At 37.1% G+C, this 22330-nt stretch overlaps 1 protein-coding gene across 3 annotated transcripts in view; it reads left to right on the top strand.

Annotated features, from left to right (window-relative positions):
* The first annotated feature begins 6900 nt into the window (after positions 1–6900).
* Positions 6901–22330, top strand: part of glra1 (glycine receptor, alpha 1) — a 59886-nt gene continuing 44456 nt past the window's right edge. For 2 of the 3 annotated variants that reach the window (XM_084430308.1, XM_084430306.1), the window contains exons 1-2: positions 6901–7690; positions 14245–14369. In XM_084430308.1, the coding sequence (XP_084286434.1) occupies positions 7644–7690; positions 14245–14369 (172 nt within the window). In that variant the 5' untranslated portion in view covers positions 6901–7643. The remainder of the gene's footprint in view (positions 7691–14244; positions 14370–22330) is intronic. The other variant, XM_084430307.1, reaches the window with a different exon arrangement.

Here is a 22330-nt window from a genome sequence, read left to right as displayed (position 1 = left end):
CCCAGTTGCTAAAATGGGTCTGTGTTTTAATATGACCAGGATAGAAAGCGAGGGAACCTCAGTCACGCTTGAGCAAAATTACATCTCCGTTTCCCCAATGAGTAGCTTTTTTTAGAGAATTTTTTTTAACGGATATAAATAGGTAGGTCAGTCTGATGCCAGCTGTAAAGAATAGCGCACCTCCAAAGGTCATATAACTCTCCTCACATTATTTACCAGTTAATTTATCGGCTGTAAATGCATGCAGAAGATGTTTTATTGTGCATTTCTATTGCTGCTGAACCACATGTATAGAGATGATTACCAGCAAGCTGTTTCATCAAGAGAGAGATAATATGAGCACGCTACATTGAACTTATGAGTTTGTGCTGCCTTTGTGTTTCCCACTGAAAAAGCTCCTCGTTTATGATGAAGCATACAACACATTTTCAATTCATGGCCTTTCCTGGGGAAACACATCCTTGATTACACTAAGAATATCCTCCACGTCTGCTTCATAAAACTAAATTGGGCCGTGTAGGCTATGGACCATCATAAGTCATTTTGATTAAGTTAGTGATACGCCAGCCGCTACAAAAGCCCACTTTTCATTTAGGTAGAGGGGTGGCCTGGGAGCTTATGGAAATGCCTGAACAATAATCACAACACCGCATCCTGACAAGGTTTAACCCTTTAAATATATAAAGACTTCATATATTTACTGCAGCTAAATACCGGTTCGTTGTTGGAAACCTCTAAATGCCGCTTTCCTTTGCCAGCAAAAGCCTCAAAGTTCACAGAACCAATCAGAAGCGAATCAAATAATATGATTTCAAGATGAATAACGGCGTGATATGAGCCAGCTTTCAGTTATCGAGCTGCAAGTTTTTATCCTGTTTGAAGAGATTTTTTAACAAGTTTATAGCCTACTAAAACTGTGCATTTTATGTCAATTATGTCAGTTTAATGTTTACTGTCACAACTTACAGTACACTTTTTATGGTTATTTATTTTTTATTTTTTATTTATTTTTGATACATCAATTTTATATATTTTTTATATATATTTAATATTGTATATTGATTATTATATTTAAAATATTATATATTTTTATTTATTTTGAGCGTTGTGTGGTGTAGTTATTGTATGAAGTCTTCTATTTGTCTTCTGTTTGTTGTTGTTATCCAATAAAGTGTGCTGTCATTTTGTGTCATTACGGTTATACTGTGTGAATAATTTTTTTACTATATTTTTGAGCCTTTTACCTTTATTCAGAAAGTGGAGAGTGACTGGAGAGAGATCACATTCGAACCTGGGACCCATGTGAGCATTTGAACCTGAATACGCGATACGGACGTGGCAGTAGTGATTTTGTACCTGTTTACTATGTCTTGTCCAAATAGGTGGAGTTTTTTGGAGAGAAAAAGCACACATGGACTTGTACTTTACTGTCACTTTTGGTCAATTTATTGCATCCTAGCTAAATAATAAGAAAGGGATAATCCACGGCTAGCTGTGCATTAAACGATTTTAATGCACGACGTGAAGGCAAAAAAAACACCCGACGTGAAGGGGCATTCAGGTCTTTTAATGCACAGCTAGCTGTGGATTATCACGCTTATACCATTGTCATTTGCCAGCATTGACAACTTAAAGCTGTTATTGATGTTTGCAGAGCAATATTTAACTGGTAAAAATGATGTTAGATCATTCTGTCCACTTTAAATCAGACACAAAGATATAGTATAGTGTGTAAGATTACACTTATTTGAATTAATGAATTATATAATTTATTTGAATTCATTATCGAGTGAGTGAGTGTGTGTGAGAGAGAGAGAGAGATGCGTGTGCGAATTATCTGCGTTTGTTCAGCGTCTCTTTGTCTATTTACAGCAAAGCTGTAAGTTTAATGACATCAAAACCAGCGATGTTACCCCCTTGTTGATGACAAATATAATGTATAGCGATTCAGTAGCGAAGCGTTTCGCTATTTGCTAGTTAGCGAAATCGTTTTAAAATCTTCCCAGTGATATTTGTTATGACACCCGCAAACATTACAGAACTCATGATAACTTTCATTAACTCTATAAGTAAACCCACTTCACCAGCTAATTTCTCCCAGATAGTGCATTAGAAATATACAGAGTTACCGCAAAAACAGAAGTTCAAACACAAAATTCTAAAGATGGCTGCACGCTTGTTTCTCTGGCGTATAAGGTCTTTAGAACGGTTATTAAAGGGTTAGTTCACCCAAAAATGAAAATGATGTCATTAATGACTCACCCTCATGTCGTTCCAAGCCCGTAAGACCTCCGTTCATCTTCGGAACACAGTTTAAGATATTTTAGATTTAGTCCGAGAGCTTTCTGTCCCTCCATTGAAAATGTATGTACTGTATACTGTCCATGTCCAGAAAAGGTAATACAGACATCATCAAAGTAGTCCAAGTGACTCCAGTGGCTCAATCTTAAGTTTATAAAGCGACGAGAATACTTTTTGTGCGCAAAAACAAACAAAAATAACGACTTTATTCCACTATTAATTTCCTTCTCTCTGGGCCTCGAGTTAGTTCACGTAGTATAACTGCGTAGCGCTTCTGGGTTGTACGTCACACGCATCACACACATGACCAGCGTCGGCCAATAGTGAGCCTACGTGTGACGTACAACCCAGAAGCGCTACGCAGTTATATAAATGATACGCATAAATAAAGTGATCTGGCTCTCCAGTACGCACAACACAGACATGTGAATGGAAATAAATGTTTTATAGTTGCGTTTTCTTCGATTAGTCCTGCCGTCCCGTCAGCTTGTTCAGCGTAATGCTTGTGCTAGCAGTTTTTTAATGGTAAATAACTTTTTAATCTTAAACTCCTGTTTAAAGAATTTAATATACTATATTCAAAGCAGTCAGAAGAAGTGACATTATTCAATTCTGTCAGTGTTTTGGCCCACTTACAACAACGGCAGTGCAGGGGAACAATGCAGAACGGGCGAATCTACCCCCAGTCTCAGCTGCCGAGTTGTTGATAGCTTTAATCACTTCTTTCTGTTCTGTTTGTGTTGTCACGGATAACAAAATTGAACTGAATTTCTAGGCTCTTTATTCATCGTGAAATATTAGAGCTGTCAAGGTGTAATAGAGTTCGACAGAGATATACAGAGCATCTGTGTCACAGTTAAAAACAAATACAAGTGGTACAACTGTAATTGATCACAGATTCAAACTGATCAAGTGAACTCTTAGATAAATACAGTAATATAATAGATTTGAGATATAACAATGGCTTATTTAATAAATATTTAATATTTAATGATCTTTTTATAAAAACAAGAGGCTATTCCATTCTCATGTACGTATCTCATCCAATGGTAGAAAGACTTGAACTACATGGATGCTGACTGTATTGCACTGTGACATTGTTTATTCGAAACATATGTTTGTTATGATTACGTCATGTTTTTTGGGGGTTTTTTTACACTTGCGGCTTTGCACTGGCAAACATTTTGCTTGTTATTATGCCTACAGTGAAGTGACATTGAGCAGGACAGACTATGAAACCCAACTGCAGTAAACTTCACTCCTGATGTGTGTTTCAAGAATGACGAAGGGGCGGCCGGGGCTAGTTGTCACATGGGATATTTCTCAGTAACTATACGGTTTTGACTCATAAGTCAAATTACACCAATGTGTGTTTTCTCAAGCAAAGGGTTTGTGATTTATTTACAATTGCCAAGTTCGAAACAATTAGATTTTTTTTAAATCTGTCTTCTAAACTAAACTTATAATAACATCATACTGATGTTTAGCTTTAGCTGTTGAGTTAACAAGTGAACAATAAAATCACAAGTAGCATACATTCAGACAATAGTACGGTAACACTTTATTTCGATAGTCCACTTTAGACATTCTACTCACTATAAGTAACTTTGCAGCTACATGTCAACTAACTGTCATTAGACTATTAGTAGACTGTCTGCTTAAAGGAGAACTCCGGTCAATTTTAACATTGAGCTCATTTTTTTGTACATTTGGAGTGCTGTCAATACAGAGAACAACGACAAAAATCGGTGTTGCCTACACCGTGTTATCCTCTTTTTAAAATTTGCACCCTGTTGACTTCAATGGGGCAATATTTAAACCTGCTTTTAGCCTCTTAACATCCTTGATGTGTCATTACAAGTGCACAGGTCATGTGAGTGATTCCTTCGGAGTGAACGCGAGTCAATCTGACTGCAGTAGATGTGAAAGATAGGGATAAAAATTATGTTTATTCAGCCAGCGCAAATACCTGTATTTACATCCTGTTTTCGGTCGAAGTCCATAGTAATCGATTGTCGATTTCACGCGCATTGGTTTAGTACCTATAATCACGCGCGTGAACTCGACAATCGATTACTATGGACTTCGACCGAAAACAGGATGTAAATACAGGTATTTGCGCTGGCTGAATAAACATCATTTTTATCCCTATCTTTCACATCTACTGCAGTCAGATTGACTCGCGTTCACTCCGAAGGAATCACTCACATGACCTGTACACTTGTAATGACACATCAAGGATGTTAAGAGGCTAAAAGCAGGTTTAAATATTGCCCCATTGAAGTCAACAGGGTGCAAATTTTAAAAAGAGGATAACACGGTGTAGGCAACACCGATTTTTGTCGTTGTTCTCTGTATTGACAGCACTCCAAATGTACAAAAAAATGGAGTTCTCCTTTAATATCTGCTAACACTTTATTTTGTTGGTCCCCCAACAGACATTCTACTGACTATAAGTAACTTGGCAACCACAAGTCAACTTATTCTTCTAACCCGAAACCTAACACCTAACCCTAACCTAACAGTCTACTAGCCTACTAATACTAATACTCTAATGAGAGTTAGTTGTCATGTAGTTGAAAAGTTACTTATAGTTAGTAGAATGTCTAAAGTGGACTATCGAAATAAAGAGTAACCAATAGGACGATTCGATAAAGGTAAATCTGAACATATAAAGGTTCAGTGCATTCAGGGCAAGTTGTTTAAAATACAGTTGTTTTCATAGGCTGCCACATTTCTTCACAATGTGAAAAATTTCAGAAAAATCTATAATATGCTATTTAATTGATGATTTCATTGTGACAACTTATATTGTCTGACAAAATGCCATACACAAGGTGAATCATTTTTCTACATCATTTTTATGGGCAACGTCCGTAGTTTTTCCTCTTTGTCGCCATCTCTGTTCAAAATCTACAATTGCAGTTATTCGCGGAATTATCAACTTTTCGTGGGTTTGTGCCTCGGCACGGCACGGCGCGGATGAATCCAATGTTTTGAGGAGAATGTGCGGCTGTCAGTCGCCGCGCCAGTTTGGATGCTGTCATTCGGAAACACAGATTCTACTATTTGGGAGTATGACCAACATAAGAATTTTCACCGGAAAATGTCATCTGAACAAGTAACACCCACTTTTGTTCTGACCAACTAAATGAAAAAAAAAACATTGCAGTACATCGCACTGATTAAATCTAACGATCGCTTATCATATCACGTCAAACCGTGCAAATTATACTTTCTCAAACTGTTAATGTTAACAACATCAGCATTGCTTGACTACATTTAATGTGTATTAGGGCTACCTGTAGTTCAGTTTCCATTTCTGTGCAGTCTAATTTCGAATTGTCATACCAACAAATTAATGTTCCACTGGTGATTGTCGTTTGAACCTTTCTGGATCCGCCATCGAATTGATAAGTTTAATTATATCAAGTGCTGTGAGAAAAGGCTATAAATCTCCACCTCCAACATCCTCACACGCAATATAGCCTACTAGCCGAGACTCCTTCTTTATGTGTACAGATGTGACGTAATGCTTGACATGCTCGAATTTCCCGCGGAAATCCACCAGTAGGCCTACCACTGGAATGAAAAACATTATTACAAGCTTACCGTTTTGAATGAGCTAAGGCAAGCAGATAGTTTTGAACACTGGCTGGTTATGTACTTTCTCAAAAATTTATTTTGGATCATTTTAAACCCAAAAAAGTTACGGACTGCAGCTTTAAGGAATGTTAATAATGCTGTAAAAGTATTGCTTGTTCATGTTAAAGGAATGGTTCATAAAATTATGTCATCATTTACTAACCCTAAAGTTGTTTCAAACCTGTACAGTATACGTTTTTTCTTTCGTTTTCTGCTGAGCACAAAAGAAGATATTTTTAAGAATGTTTGTAACCAAACGGTTGTGGGGCACCATTGACTTCCATTTTTTTTTTATATATATACTATGGAAGTCAGTGGGTGGGGCAACTGATAATAACAATATTGGGGCAAACAATATTTCTTCAGAATATCTTCTTTTGTGCTCAGCAGAAGAAAAAAGAAAAAAAACGTATACTGTACACGTTTGAAACAACTTGAGGGTGAGTAAATGATGACAGAATCACATTTATGGGTGAGCTATCCCTTTAACTAGAGTCAGTGTTAACAAATGAAAACCTATTACAAAGTGTTACCTTTTAGGACAAAGTAGCAATTGTGTAAAAAAAAACAAACAAAAAAACAATTCTTTCTTTTTTGGGGGTACAGTAGGCTACCTCCTCGACAATCTAATAAACAGTTATCAAAGCTGGTTGGTCGAAATACCCCAGTGGCTTGAACGGAGTTATAGGCACTGCAGCTCTCTGTCATACAATGTCTTTTTGTTGCATGTTTCTGAAAATTGTGCCATACATAAACATTTTTTTTTTTTTTATAATTAAAATAAATAAATAAATTGGCCCAAAACAGCGTAGCCCTCGAAGTCCAACATATGGCAATAAATGCCCATCTCCAATCCGTGGAGGAGGCATTTGTCTGTAGTGCCATTCAGACCAATGACAGCAGCATGTGGGCGTGTGTTGAGAGTGTGTGAGGTGCTTTTTGAGTTTAGTAAATGACTGCAGCAAGAAATACTGTGGGGCTGGGGGGCTTCTGAGCGATGGAACAGACCCTGTGTGCTGAAATATCAGCGTTTGGGCTTTTCTGACGAGGATTCAAGAAAAACACTGAAACAAAAAAAAATGAGCAGCGTCTCCTAACTGGACCAGACAATGGAAGTAGCTTCATGCAGCACTAACAATTCACCCAAGGGAAACAAGTACGTACTAAATCAGACTACCTCAGCCAGAGGTAGCAAAAACTAACGTGTGGCTCGAAAGCGACACATTTCTTCACTGGGATGCATGCGAAAAGAAGCGTGGAGGAAAAGAGCAGACGCGTATGTATATTTTCCCAGTGACTTTGGTGGCATTCCAGCACTGTGAGGAGATTTAGTGTGTAGTTTATTTTGTTTTAAATGTTTGCGATGGAGCGTCTTTAGATATCCTCGGCGACTACGCATCTAATGCTGCTATGGATCGTCCGGAATGAACATCTGAATTTATCTCATCGAGTTTTTTCCACAGCGCTGCTTCCACCTGAAATTCCGCAACCCGTACGAAACAGGAGCTCCGCTTCACCTACACAGCCGCTGTCGGGAAAATGACCAGCTCGTCTGTACGCTGTTGAGATTTGTTTGGCCTTTCTGGGAATCTGAAACAACAAGCAAAGGACGAATCGTGCACCTCAGAAGTGAGAGAAGAAGGAATTGTATGGTGCTCTGAGCTGTAACTGCATCTCCTCATCTCCAACCTGACACAATGTTCGCACTCGGGATTTATTTGTGGGAAACTATTGTATTTTTCAGGTACGTATCGCGCTGTTTTGATGCGAGAGTGCTTTTTGCTCAAACAGGCTATTTTCTTGTTTTCTATCGAGGTGGTTTCTTTACTTTTGCTGAGAATTTTGTACCCTATAAAAATACAAAAAAATACAAAACCGTCGCATCAATGATTGAGTCGTTGGCCTGTTAGTACATCTGTTGTAATATTATGTTTGCTAATTATAAAAAAAATAATAAACTAAGTCATAAATCCGTGTCATTCAGTCATCCAAGTCAGAAATGGCAAGGATTCATTTTAAACCAGGCTAAATAGCGAACACTAGTGGTCATTCGATGAATAGAAAGTTATCAACAGGCACATATGAAGGTAACAAACTACCCAAAATCATTCAGTGTGTGAGTGCGAGATTTATTTAATAACTTTCTGGAGAGTTATATATATATATATATATACATATTACACACACACACATAGGCTATATATTAGCAGTGTAATAATCCCTAAAGCTAATAATTCCCAAACTAGGGATATATCATGGCAGATGTGTTGTGATTGACAATGTAATTACATTATCTATCCATCTATCCATCCATCCATCCATCCATCCATCCATCCATCCATCCATCCATCCATCCATCGGGTCTGTTGTTATACAGTGCAGTTCGATGACAAAGTATAGGCCTGCAAAAAAACTTACACCACCCTTATGCTGCCATGTTTATGCACATTTATTCAGTTTACTTTTTAATTACAAAATGAATATTTAATTTTACAGATGCAATCTATTTCAATCATATTTCATTTCTATCATAACACTGATTATCTCAAACGTAAGAATCCTCTATTACAATATCATGGACATATTCACCTTATCTGGCTGGCGGTTTGCAGTAATTATTTTGCATTCTATGGGCAGTGTTTAGTTAATGAACTAGAATCAGGATATTGCAGTCTCAGCTCTTGCTGCTGAACTTTTGCAGAGGCTGTTAATTGATATCTTTCTCCTAGTTTCAGCCTACACTCCAACCTCGTTTCACATGCAGACTTATTACTAAACATTGATCGCTCTATCGATGCTAATGCCACTGACGAATACAAATTGTACACAAACATAATTTGCTCTATGAATTGCATCTCTCTAATTGATTTCCATATTAGCTTGCACATTTTCCAAGCAAGGATTGTCACGTGAGAGACTGCCGTGTGCATGTCACTGGAGAACCAGAGGCATAGCTATTAAAATACATGTGTAAAGCAGTTATGATGTTATGTCATCACACCATCACAATAAAATATGCAGGTAATGCTGTGTTAAGCCAATCCAATTATTGCAGCTGTGTGCATGTAGTGTCTCTATTAAAGATGAACAGAAACATTATTTATTACGACTGAATAAACAATAATTTAGCCCAACGAAAGCAACATATTACAAAATTAAATTTGACAAGATATTGGACCGTGTGACATAACTATCGAACATTTGAGGAAACAAACGTTCTAATAATATGACTAAAATATAAACAATATTCTAAAATGACTTAAGAAACAATTGACAAAATCAACTTTTTGTTGTGGATTAAATAACTTTATTTTTGCATTAGTTTTCTGTGTTGTTACTCATGTACTGCATGTCATCAAAACCCATTAATATTAAAAATAAACGCTTTCTTTGTAGGATTTGTTCAAGAAGAGTCAGAAAAAAATCAAATGAAACAAAGCAAGGGCTTATTTTTGTAGTGCTGTGTCAATGTCAGTGCCCCTCTGGTCCATCAGCCCATTTTTTTTTTAATAGGCCTATATATATTTTTATTTTAAACGATGTAATCTCTGTGCTGGTTTGCATGAAGATCCTCTTTGAAAGTGTAGTTGCATTGCTGTTTGATATTAATGCATATCCCTATTTCTGTTAAATTGCTGCTTGGCTCAATGATGAAAACTATGAAAAAAATTGCACTTGCCTCAATGCCTCAAGGATTAATATCTACTAATAGAGATTTAGTTTCGGTCTCTCTGGTAATTGTATATGCACAGGTAGTGACTGCAACGCTGGATACATATATGATCTCAATTTTGTGCTCTTCTGTAGAGCTTTTCAAATCTAATTTTTAGAGGGAAATGAGGGGAAGGATGGCTTGTTCATCATCTAAAGAAAAAAAAAGCTATAAATAGTATTCATTGTAACCATTATTTTTAGGAAGGATCATTCCTAACTCCTAATGCATCATTAATAATCAAAGACAGGATTGTACCACAAATAGCACTGACCCATCACTAGCAATACTCATTTTGATTTTGGATCCACCACCTTTCTTTCTATCTGAGAGGTTATTATTAATTGAGGTCTGTGCTAAAATGAAGATTTGAAGATCAAGTAATTTGGGGTTTATTCTGACATGTTCTCTTCTGTCCTTCAGTAGCCGCATTGACAAATTGAGAGCAGCTTGAAGAAATGCCATCTTGGTGCCAGAGAGGCCTTTGATTTCTTGAGTGTTACAAGATCAATAAGGATTGTGTTCATCAGTGGTCCTAAGAACATAATGAGCTACACTTAGGGCTAATGATTGGATCCTCACATTAAAGTATGCAGGTCTCTGGGTTGTTTGCATATATTTTCTGGCAGGAGGCTCTGGTTTGGTTCCTGCTGCATCAGCAGAAGGATCAGGCCCTCTCCACTGCCATGACCAGCATCAAGGTCCATTTGTTCAGTGCTGCCTTCATCAGTGAAACCATTAATTACTAAAGATGCAGTTTAAAGGTAGGGTTGGCAATTTCGGAGAGGCTAGCAATAGCAAGCTAGCTTTCCTTCAAAACACAGGAACGAACACAAAGCGTCATGAGAGACGGCGTTGAATTACCTCATGTCTCAAAGCACGTAACATTACAATAATAATCAATGCAAACAACTTACAGAGCTCTTATTTGTACCACCTGACTGCTGCAGGTTTATTTCAGCGTTGATAGTGACGTCAGAGAAACGCATACATTTGAGTCTGAGGACGTGAACCGCTCTGAGTAGAACGTCACGGGTTGCAATCTTGTAATTACAGTTTTGACATGGCGTGACCGCAGCATAAGCTCTTTGATTTGGTTCAGGAGGAACTGTAAAAGGCGACTGCTGTTTTGTTTTTGGCGCTCGGTGACTCTGCATAGCCTCATGAAACCCTCTAATGACGACGTGTGATGTCTGCGTGAGCAGGGTGTGCGGAGGTATGGAAATGCACACACTGATAGGCAGGTAGGATATCCTATTATTGCATTCGGACCGAGTGCAATGATTGGACGAATGTTTTTCTGTCCTGAGACCTCCACAGAAGATATATGTAGGTACATACCACTTCTGTTATTGATTGCTATCAGGATGTGAAGAGAATTTCAACCAGTATAACAAAAAGAAAACTGCCTACCCTACTTTTAAAACTCACATTACGTTTCCAGCTTACTCCATCTTTTGTCAGCTACTGGTTACAATGAGATGGATATGCAGGGAACCAAAACTAATAGCGACTGTATCCTCAGATTTCACACTGTCACCAAGATTTTTTCGATGGTGTGTTCATGTAAAGGGCCTATAGTCACAGAGAATAGCTCTGGAAGAGACTCAATAATCTGGCATGCCATGACTAATCTCATTATGCTTGCATTGCAAAATTTTACATTAAACACAAATGAATGTTTCTCACAATGGGATGATTCACTCACACACACACACACACACACACACACACACACACACACACACACTATATATATAATTAATTCATGGGATTCTGTAATATTTCAGATTTCAGTCCCTTAGACTTTTTAATGTGGTGTTCACCAAAATAAAAAAACTTTTCACAATATTTTGGTATGTCCATTATAATGAATAAAAATAATGATTGCATTTAAATCATTTTTATCTTAATATCTTATTTCTATCTTACTCTAAGCATTTTGTCATGTCCCTAAGGCACTTTACTGAATTTGAACTTATTTAACAAATATTTCCCTAAATATTTGACAAAATGTGCATAGTGTCTATATTATTTTCTTGTGAAAAAAAGAAAGAAAACAAAGCTATTTTATAAGAAAACCGATTATAAAGTCATGTCCCTCAGTCTGAACTCAACCCCGTCATGCCGACCATTCTCCACCACTCATCATTGAAATGACATCATTCAGGTCTCTTTAACAGTGGTGCAGAAGATGGTAAGTTTCAGTATTTTTATTCATATTTTTGAGGCGTATTATAGTCAGGGAGGGTACTGTCAAGCTTAACGACTCAACCCCATCACATAAAATTAAGATTGAGAATTATTATTTCTCAATTTTATTTAATGACATAAGTAAATACAATGTACTTATTTCATTGCTGCCATGTATGGTCTACTTACATTTTTTGGATCAACATTAGTGCAGGTACAACTCAGTGTCGCTGAATATTGATGGGGACATGTCCCTGCGTCCCTGCTAAATTCTGTGCCCTTGATACACACGCGCATGTTATGTTTTCATGTTGTATGGGGACTTTCCATTGACATAATGATTTCTATACTGTACAAACTGTCTCTTCTCTCCCCATACATTAAACCTACCCATCACAGAAAACTTTCTTTTCAAAAAACATCAGTTTGAATGATTGATGAGCTGTTTTCCCATGAGGACCAAAAAATGTCCCCACAAGGACAATGATTTTGGATATTGCCGTCTTTGTGGGGATATTTTGTCCCCATAACATAGGGTTTACCAGGCCACACACACTCACATGCACTAAGGCTGCATTTATTTGATCATAAATACAGTAATATTGTGAAATGTTACATTGTCTGAATTTGTGAACATACTAATTGTCTGAATTTTCAGCATCATTGCTGAAGAAACATTTATTATTTTCATCAATGTTGAAAACAGTTGTGCTAGCCACTTAATATTTTTCTGGAAACCATTATAACTTTTTTTAAGGATTTTTTTCTCTAATGAAAAGAAAGTTCAAAAGAACAGCACTTATTTAAAATAGAAATCTTTAGTAACAATGTAAAAGTCTTTATTATCACTTTCTTTTTTATCTGAATTATTAATTTATTTATTTTCTACACCTGTATCTACACAGTTGAGCTTTTGGGTCTTTACTGACACTTTTTTCTTATGCTGTTCATTTTGAACCATTCAGCGTGTGTTAAAATGAAGAGTTTAATTAAAATTGATTAACAGTCTTTTGTTAAGGTGTTAAGACCGATCACACATTGTGTTTAGATTTAAAAGAGATATGTTGAGCTGCATTTCCCAGAATATTCTCTATGACGCATTCACATTTAAATGCCATACACTTCTCCAATTTAATAGTTGCCCAACACCAGTAAATGTTAATGAGCAGAAAGAATAATGATGTGCGGAATGGAAAAAGCCTGACTATTGCTTATTTCGAAAATAAAAAGGATAAGTGGTGACGCAGAAAGTCAATGGACATGAAAGAATAATGGATATGCTGCCGAAACAGTTAGACAGGATTCAGTGGCTGGTTAAGAAAATAGAGCAATTCCCTTCAAAGAAAGACCCATGAAATTGGCAAGAACAGGACCATGTCTCAAGGACTTAGGTGAAATCAATATACCACAGGCTCTTTTATGATTATCATCCTCTATTTTTGTCAGACACACTGGTGCTGTATATGAAAAAAAAAAAAAAAAGTCCATTGTTCCTGTGAGTTTTCAGTAATCAGGTATGTGAGAGGACTTAAATCAATAGATATTAAAGTCCTTCATGTTGCACAGACTTGGCAATTAAATGTAGGGCAGATAAAGAGCCATGGAAGCAGTTAAAATGTGACTAATCAGCACTAAAAGTGGTCTTAGGCTAAAAATCCCGTGGGATAAGTTATCATGTGACTCGCAGGCCAGTTAGTGACCTGACTTTTAGTGTGAATTCAGTGGGCGGGTTACACTGAGGTTTCAAAGGGATGGGCACGCACCCTGTTATCACTTATTAAGCTCTAATGGCTTTCAATGCTAATGAAGACACAGATACTCCTGTATGACGAGGTCTCGATTCATTTAGCTTTTTCATGGATTCTCTTTTTGGTCTAAAGTGAATAAGCTTCAGCTCTGGAGATTTAAACCCAAAGCTTGTCAATTGTTTAATATCACTTTTTGAAAACGACAGCATTTAATGTCAGAGACATAGACCCTTGCAACGAGAATGAAAGCGAGGCCGTGAGGGATAGGCGTGCATCTCCTCAGTGGGTTGTACTGATATTTAATGCGTTTTTTGGATTGTTCTGCTGATGAAACGCTGCAAACATATCTTTCCAAGAAATTTCAGTAGACAAAAAACTCTGGGCAACGTGAGCTGTGGAAAATTATGTGATCTAGGAGTTTTATACTGCTTTTTACAGCAGATGCCATTGAAAACACGGGCAAGTCTATCCCTCACAGCCTCGCTTTTATGTCATGGCGCTGCTCCGAATAAGGTCTATTGGTTTGCCAATGGGTAAAAAGTGCAATTGTGTATATATATATATATATATGTATATATATATCTCATAATGCAGTGTCTGTCCTCCTCTGTTCTTTAACGCACATGTCTTTCTCCCATTCCACAGCTTGGCAGCGTCCCAACAAGCAGCGGCTCGAAAAGCTGCCTCCCCCATGCCCCCGTCAGAATTCCTGGACAAGCTTATGGGAAAAGTGTCCGGTTATGATGCAAGAATCAGACCTAATTTCAAAGGTAGGTGTATCCACCAAGACACTGCTGGATATCACAGGAATGTAGCCAAGCGGTACTTTAAAATGTTTAAATAGTTGGAAATTTAATGCAAGAATATATACGATAAATGTATATGGACTATTTGTCAGTAAATGGAAACAAGGGATGTTTCATTTTTATATTTTACGCATAGTTTTCCTGTACAAAGGATTTTCAGATTGTGATTTCAAAGCATATTGCATCCAAACCTGATACCTAAAATTTAAATTATTCTCTTAAGGTTTTTTAATAATAATAGAATAGCAGCCTGCTATATACCTCAGTGCATGGCAGATACTGTTTAGGATAGATTAAATAGAGTGGATACTTTCTGAATTACCTGTATAGTAGTAATATTAAGAAAGCTTTTGGCTACATTGCTGTTCCTTCTCCATGATCTCGAATCATTATCCTGATTGAATGTCTGTGGTGGGACTCGGTATCCTATATATTATATCGTGATGTGTGCTGGCAATGTTAGTAATAGCCACTGCAAGATACATGTCAGAGGTTTCCTTATATTCAACAATATATTAATGTCAATCCCTGCAAATTACAGTCTGCCTGTTTCTTAGCTATTCTTGGAAATACATATATATTTTTAGCTGTGTTAAAAGCAATACCTTGTCTTACCTTGAATTACAAAATACAAACTAAATAATATATTTGAAATATTTGTGACAATGTTGTGTACACATAAACACAGATGCAAGATTAAAAGCTATGTTTCTTTCCCTTACAATTTTTTTCTGCATTTCTAGTGACTACTGCACTATTATGTAGTCGTGTATATAATGTGCAGCAGTTGATTAAAGGTGCATTGCGCAAGAGTCTGAGTTTTCGCAGAACTACGCCCCCTCTGGCGGCAAGCGAAACTGCAACCAGAGGTGTGCACGCTCACGGACCACACGCACACGCACGCTTGCACGAGCACGAGCTGGTCATAACCCAAAGAGCATCAGCCGCACAAATCTTTTGTTTACAATCATAATGTCTTCAGAGGTAATAAAGTTTTAAATCTGCAAGTAATTTAAAATATGTGAAAGGAAAGGCAATTGAGTAAATAACACACTTATGTGTGAGGGAAAAAATGGGGGTAGTAGAAAACTTCGTTTTTTATTCCCATCTATCTCCATGTTGAACTGTGTTATGTGTTTACTGTATCCACTTATGACTATTATTATTTAAACACGTTCATGAACAATATAAGTTATTACTTTGTAAAAGCTCAAAATAGTAATCATGATACCATACCATACACAGTCGGTCAACAAAGTACACCCAAATGTCTCAAGGTAATAAACAATCAAGTGGCACTTTGACGTTACCATAAAAGCCAAACAGGCTAATCCGCCGAAGATTTGCGGGGGGTTAGCCTGTTTTATTGATCAGCTAAGTAGCATATTCCAATAGCAATACATCGTAATTAAGCAGTAATTTGCTCAAAATTTGTGTCTAAGTATCTAACTTATATATCAGCATTTTATATCACAATCATTCTGAACCTGATCACTGACAATGGTAAGTTAGTAAAACCTATTCCGATTGTACATTTATCTAGCTTACGCTAAAGCATTACACATTTTATGGATTGTCATTTATTGTCATTATTGGCCGTATCAGACATTAGAGAATGGGATATATCTTACCTTTTTATCAAGAAAAAAGCCAACTGAGGATCCCGTTTGAGCCCTAGAGCAGACCGGAGATCTCTCCATTTGTTGAAAGCCTTCCCTATGTTTACTCTCGTCTTACACTACGTGGAGCCTGTCTGACTCCAATTTGGACCTTTTGGTTGCACTAGACAAAAGTTCTCTTTTTTTTTTTTTATCTTACGTGGAGTTTGCGTTGGTGTTTGAAATGAACTACAAGCCGGTCTCTTAGAATCCATTTTCTACGGAGAATGGCGGCGTCGGCGCATACACAAACCTGCCAGACATATGAGCGTGCCGTGAACGCGCATGACGTCACGCCCAGTCGATTCCGACCCGAATCCCTCTTATTTATTTTACTGTACAGGATTATAGAGGCAATCGCAGTGATCATAGAAGGGCTCATTCAGCCCATCAGGCAATTGTTTAAGCATGTATGGGTTAGAAAACGGGTATTTTTAACATGAAAAGTTGCGCAATGCACCTTTAAAGAAAGTGTATATATTCCCTTCTTATGTATTGTGTTTGTGTGCATATATTCAATTCAATTCGAATATTGACCTGTTTGAATGCATATTATTTATAGAGCCAAATGTATCAGTTGTTTGACCAGTAACACTTTATAATAAATTTAGCAAACTATTAAATTATATAACGCTTAACAAATCATTATTGTACATTGAAATATGATCTGCTAAGCTTTATGTAAAGTTTAATTATTGATTAATGAAAGATATTATTATAAAGTGTTCTCTTTTGACCAAGATATGTTTCATGTAATGCAGATTCTATGCTAAATGATATTTTAAAGAGTAAAAAATCTGTATATGTACAATCTCACTCTTCCTTTGAAAATATAGGTAGGTAAATCCATTACTGAATGATAGGAACATTACAGTAATGTATGCTGGGACTTTGTCCAGACTGTTAAACCTGCTTGAAAGCTTAAATGGCAGAGGGTTACCATCTGATTTTGAGTGGCCTTGCATCTTAACCTTGCTTGTGGCAACGAATTTCTCTCTTTTATTTATTTATTTATTTTTGTTGACAGTCAGTGCTGTGATATGGTGAATGAAGTCTGACGTCTTCAATTTTTGCTGTTTGCTGAGTTTTGCTGCAACCTGAATGGCGTCGGTTGATTGTTTTCTCACTTAAATTTACCCAGAAGAAGCAAATATTCTCAACATCATAAACTCTGCATTGCCTTTATGGTTTGAATGTGTAATTTAAACCCTAATTGTCAGAAATTATATAATATATAACAAAAGTTACAATGGCAGTTGATATCCGCTGTCTGAATAAACACTGGCCCTCATTCGTGATTTCATTATGTAATTCATTCACTTCATTTTATAAGGGCACATGGGTCCCATGGTCACATGACCAGACCAGACATTATGAAATACAAAGGTTCGTCACAGCTGTCAGGTCAAGCATGTAACTACACTCTGAGCCGGAAGCTCGCGCGTCCTCAGACAGTTTTCTGTGCTCCACTGTAGAACGCGTTCCCTAAAATTCATATAGCAGGCAGCCTGACAGCATATCTTGATAAAAAATGTCTGAAGGAAAAGCCGAGAGAGAACGTTTCAAGGGTCCTAGGCTCCTACGTAAACAGCATCTGATGTGTGAAGACATTTTTTCCAGCTCATGGTGAGGAGGAGGAGGAGTTCACCTCCTCTGATTACTGCCTCTCCTGCAAATTTGGTCGTACAGCAGTAGTGAAAAAGGGAGTGAAAAAGATAAGAATGGCCTGAAGCAACGAATGTGCTGGCATGAGAAGAAATTACACTGATCATGACTGGGACTCACAGTGGGAAATCCTTCCAACTGATTTAGCCGGGACCATTTGAAATGGAAAGATCATAGTCTGGCACATTTGGGGCACCCCATGCAGCTAGGACCAGGATTTATATATTTTCAGATCATAATCTTTGTACCTTTCAGTAAATGAATAATGTAAGATTTTATTTTAATAAGGCTGAAGTGTGTAATTTTTGGTAACCCTTTCCAACAAGGTTTAGTTCATTATTAATGCATTAAATGTCATTAACTATCAATGCATTTATTAATTCAGGTTCATGTTAATTTTTACATTTGTATTTTAACATAAAATTAAATATATAACTTAAAATTGAACTGAATACGAATTTACAATGAATGAGTCCATTTGCACTACTGTACAAAAAACAGAGAAAGTAATGAGTTACAAATTTATTATGACATCTTTAAGGAAGCGCAAAATTTTTTACTTTTATTTAACTATATTTAAAAAATAGACTGTAATATCAGCCAAATCGAAGTATTTCGTTGAGCTAATAGAAAGAAAAAAACGCTAACAATCCTAGGTCGTTATTTAATATTATAAATACAGTTATAAACCCTCCTATATTAAATCTAGATCCGACCCCATTGATATGCGAGAACTTAATTCATTCATTTAAAACTAAGATTGAGAATCTTAGAGGAATTATCCCACAAATGAGCAGTGACTTTTTAGGCCTTGTTACACAGACTGCAGTTTTTAATCAATTTGAACTCATTACATTTCAGCGGCTGCGGGAAATTGTAAGCAGGCTGAAACCTACCGGGTCAGTTATAGATATGGTTCCTCCATGGTTTTGAGGTTATTGGACCTAGTATTCTTCAAATTGTGAATAAAAGCTTAGATACAGGTATTTTTCCTAGCATGCTGAAACAGGCCTTTGTGCAACCTGTATTAAAAAAAACCAATTTAGATCCAACTGACTTGACTCACTTCAGACCGGTCTCTCATCTCTCATTTACGTCAAAAAATGTTGTTCACTTGGAACAGAATAATATTGGTGAAGTTTACCAGTCTGGTTTTAAGAAGCATCATTCCACAGAGACTGCCCTTGTAAAAGTGTTTAATGATTTACTGATGACAGTGGATGCTGGTGATTCAATAGTGTTAATTTTATTAGACCTATCTGCAGCTTTTGATACAATAGATCACATGGTACTGCTTTCGCTTCTAGAGGAGTATGTTGGGATGAGGGGAAGGCCCTAAATTGGTTTAAGTCATACCTGACTGCTAGAAGCATGGCTGTAAGATTTGGCTCGTATACATCGAGATCGACATCACTAATATGTGGTGTGCCACAAGGCTCTATCCTGGCCCCAACGCTCTTTTCGCTTTATATGCTCCCGTTGGAAGACGTTTTCAAGAAGTATGACATCGCATTTCATTGCTATGCAGATGACTTGCAAATATATTTACCGTTAATAAGCGGAAATAGCTTGGAACCTCTGATGTCCTGCCTATCTGATCTTAAATCATGGCTGGCTTCTAACTTTTTATATCTCAATGAAAATAAGACCGAGGTTGTAGTGTTTGGCCCCAGAGGAACCAGGGGCGCAGCAGAGTTAAATTCTGGCCCACTGTCATTATATGTTAAAGAAGATGTTAAAAATTGGGTGTTTATATTGATAGCTCCCTGAAGTTGAATGCACAGATAAATCTTGTGGTAAAGTGGTTTTCATCTGAGAAATCTGGCTAAGATGAAATCATGTCTGACGTATAATTGCAAACCATGCTCTTATATCATCAAGACTTGATTATTGTAATTCTTTATATAAGGGTATTAGTCAAGCATCTATTCTACAGTTGCAAAAGGTTCAAAACGCTGCAGCGAGATTATTAACGAATATTAAAAAACGTGAACGCATCACTCCGTCCTTGGTCTCTTTACGTTGGCTCCCTGTACAATATAGGATTGATTTTGAATTTCTTTTATTGGTGTATAAATCTCTTCATGGCCTTGCACCGACTTATTGATCAGATCTGGTAATGGAGTGTCAGACAGGAAGAACTTTTAGATCATCAACTCAAAATTTGCTGAAAATTCCAAGGACCAAGTTAAGCCAGAAAGAGGATTGTGCATTTGGGGTAGTAGCGCCAAGACTTTGGAATAGCTTACCAAAGCTACATGTTAGGGACGCTGACTCTGTACATGTTTTTAAAGTACAACTTAAGACACATTTGTTTTCCATGGCCTATTCATCCTTTTGATGATGATTTTTATTCTTTTTATTCTATTACTATTGTACTATTTTGTCTATCTTACTGAGATGATGTAAAGCACATTGGTCAACATGTTGTTTTAATAGTGCTATACAAATAAAAGTGACATTAACATTGAGATAGACAAAAGTTTCGTTTTTTAATGTTTTTGAAAGAAGTCTCTTATGCTCACCAAGGCTGCATTATCAATATTTCACAATATTACTGTTTTATATATTTTGTATTTTATTACAACTTAAAGTAACTGGCTACTATGTTAATGCGTTTTAAAATGTAATTTGTTCCTGCGATGGCAAAAGCTGAATTTTCAGCATCATTATTCCAGTCTTCAGTGTCACATGATCCTTCAGAAATCGTTTCTTATTATCTTGAAAACAGTTATGCTGCTTATTATTATTATTATTATTATTTAAACAAAATTTGGTGGAAACCATGAAACATTTTTCAGGATTCTAAAATTAATAGAACATTCAAAAGAACAGCATTTATATGAAATAGAAAGCTTTTATAACATTATAAATGTTTTTACTCCCACTCAATTTAATGCATTACTTACTTTGAAAAAAAAATCTTACTGAACCAAACTTTTGAACGGTTGGGTATTGTACAATAATTATTAGTTTGGCCTATTTTTTTCATATATATATATATTAGTTCATGATACCTAATGTATTAACTGATGTTAACTAGTTTACCTTATTGGTAAGTGTTTCTTTGCCATTGCCATTGCCTATGCCATTTTCATATGCATTTCCCCCAAATGTGTATCAAAAAGAGCATCCTGACCAGCTCAGGCACAGCGGCATTGACTCAACCTTGAGGCGGTACTATCTGTCTAGCTGACCAACAGTGAACAGGGGTGAAACCCGTTTGAAAACTAAAAAAAATATATATATTGTATTCCGTTTGGTACCACAGATATTACACACTTTAGCCTCAGTTTTTCTGGAATAGACCATATCTCAGCGCTCGCTGACAGATCAAAGTGCTGCGTTAAACAAATTGGGGACGTGTGAACCTGAGAGGAGCGGGGACAGTTGGTCCGCTAGCTTGAGCTGTAATCTGCGGCCGCTAGTGATGAATGCTTTGGAATGCAGCTGCGCCTCCCGTACCCACGTTAACCTTGTCCCTTCTCATCAGTCACAGCGAGGAGCTACGAGGCCGACAGCCACGAGGTGCTACAGATTCCGCCCAAATAGCACAATCATCGGCTGCTTGCGCCATGCCGTACACCAACAGTCTCCCTCCCGTCCCGTTTCAGACCAGCTGCCACGATGCATTATAGTCATGATCAGTGCAATACTTTCTGATTACTATTTCGCTTTGCTTCTGAATGGGTTCGATGAGACAAGTGTACATTTTGTAAATATACAGTCTGCTGCGGTATATTTACTGATTGCTTTTTTGTTTTTCTTTTTGGATGTCCTGTATTGTGTCTGTTACCTCTTTGCATCTCCTCCTCATTCATGTAAAGTGCAGAACTGAAGCTTTAGTAGCTGGTGGAGCTTGATGTTAATTTGGTGCTATCAGCACATGCTTAATGGGACTTTAATAGGATTAATGGGAATTCTCTAATGAGTCGGGGTGCAGCGTTCACATACAAACGGCAATGGTGAACCTACAGATGCTTTTCACTCGGTTTAAATGATGACAAATGAGTGAAATCCTGATCAAGAGTGTTTCTTATGTGATGTTTGAAGCTACCGGATAAGTTATCTGCAGAGAGCAGCAGCAGCATCCCCAGCAGAATGTGTGTATCTGCTTTAAGAGGTGGCTATAAATGATTTTGTAACATCAAGCAAGCTTTCAGAGATGCTATGAACTGTATTTCCACCATGGGGGTAACGAAGCGTCTCAGGATCGCGCTAGATAATTGCGTTTTTATTTCGCGGGTAGAGAGAGAAGTCTGTGAGGGGGGGCTGCGGGCCTCAAGAAACATCACAACAGAACAATCAAATGACACCGAGACACAGCAAGGTTAGATGTGATTTTAATTTTTCATACACGTTTTAGCTCATCGCCTACAAATTGTTCCAGTTCTCACAGGGCTGCAGAGACAATCATCCATGGAAATGTAATTTTAAAACTTCTGTTACTCGCATTTGAACTTGATCGTGCAACTCCAGAGCGATTTATCACTGTCTGCAGACTGAAAAAAAAAAAAATTGGTGTAGGGTTTACGTTGAACCAATTTTCACTCAGAAATTGCTAGTAATTTTCACAAATAATTGCAAAGAAACGGCAAGTAA

The sequence above is a fragment of the Rutilus rutilus genome (assembly GCF_951802725.1).
Source record: "Rutilus rutilus genome assembly, chromosome: 14".
Classification (NCBI taxonomy): domain Eukaryota; kingdom Metazoa; phylum Chordata; class Actinopteri; order Cypriniformes; family Leuciscidae; genus Rutilus; species Rutilus rutilus.
Note: the sequence above shows the minus strand (reverse complement) of the source record. Positions and strands in the feature narration are given on the sequence as shown.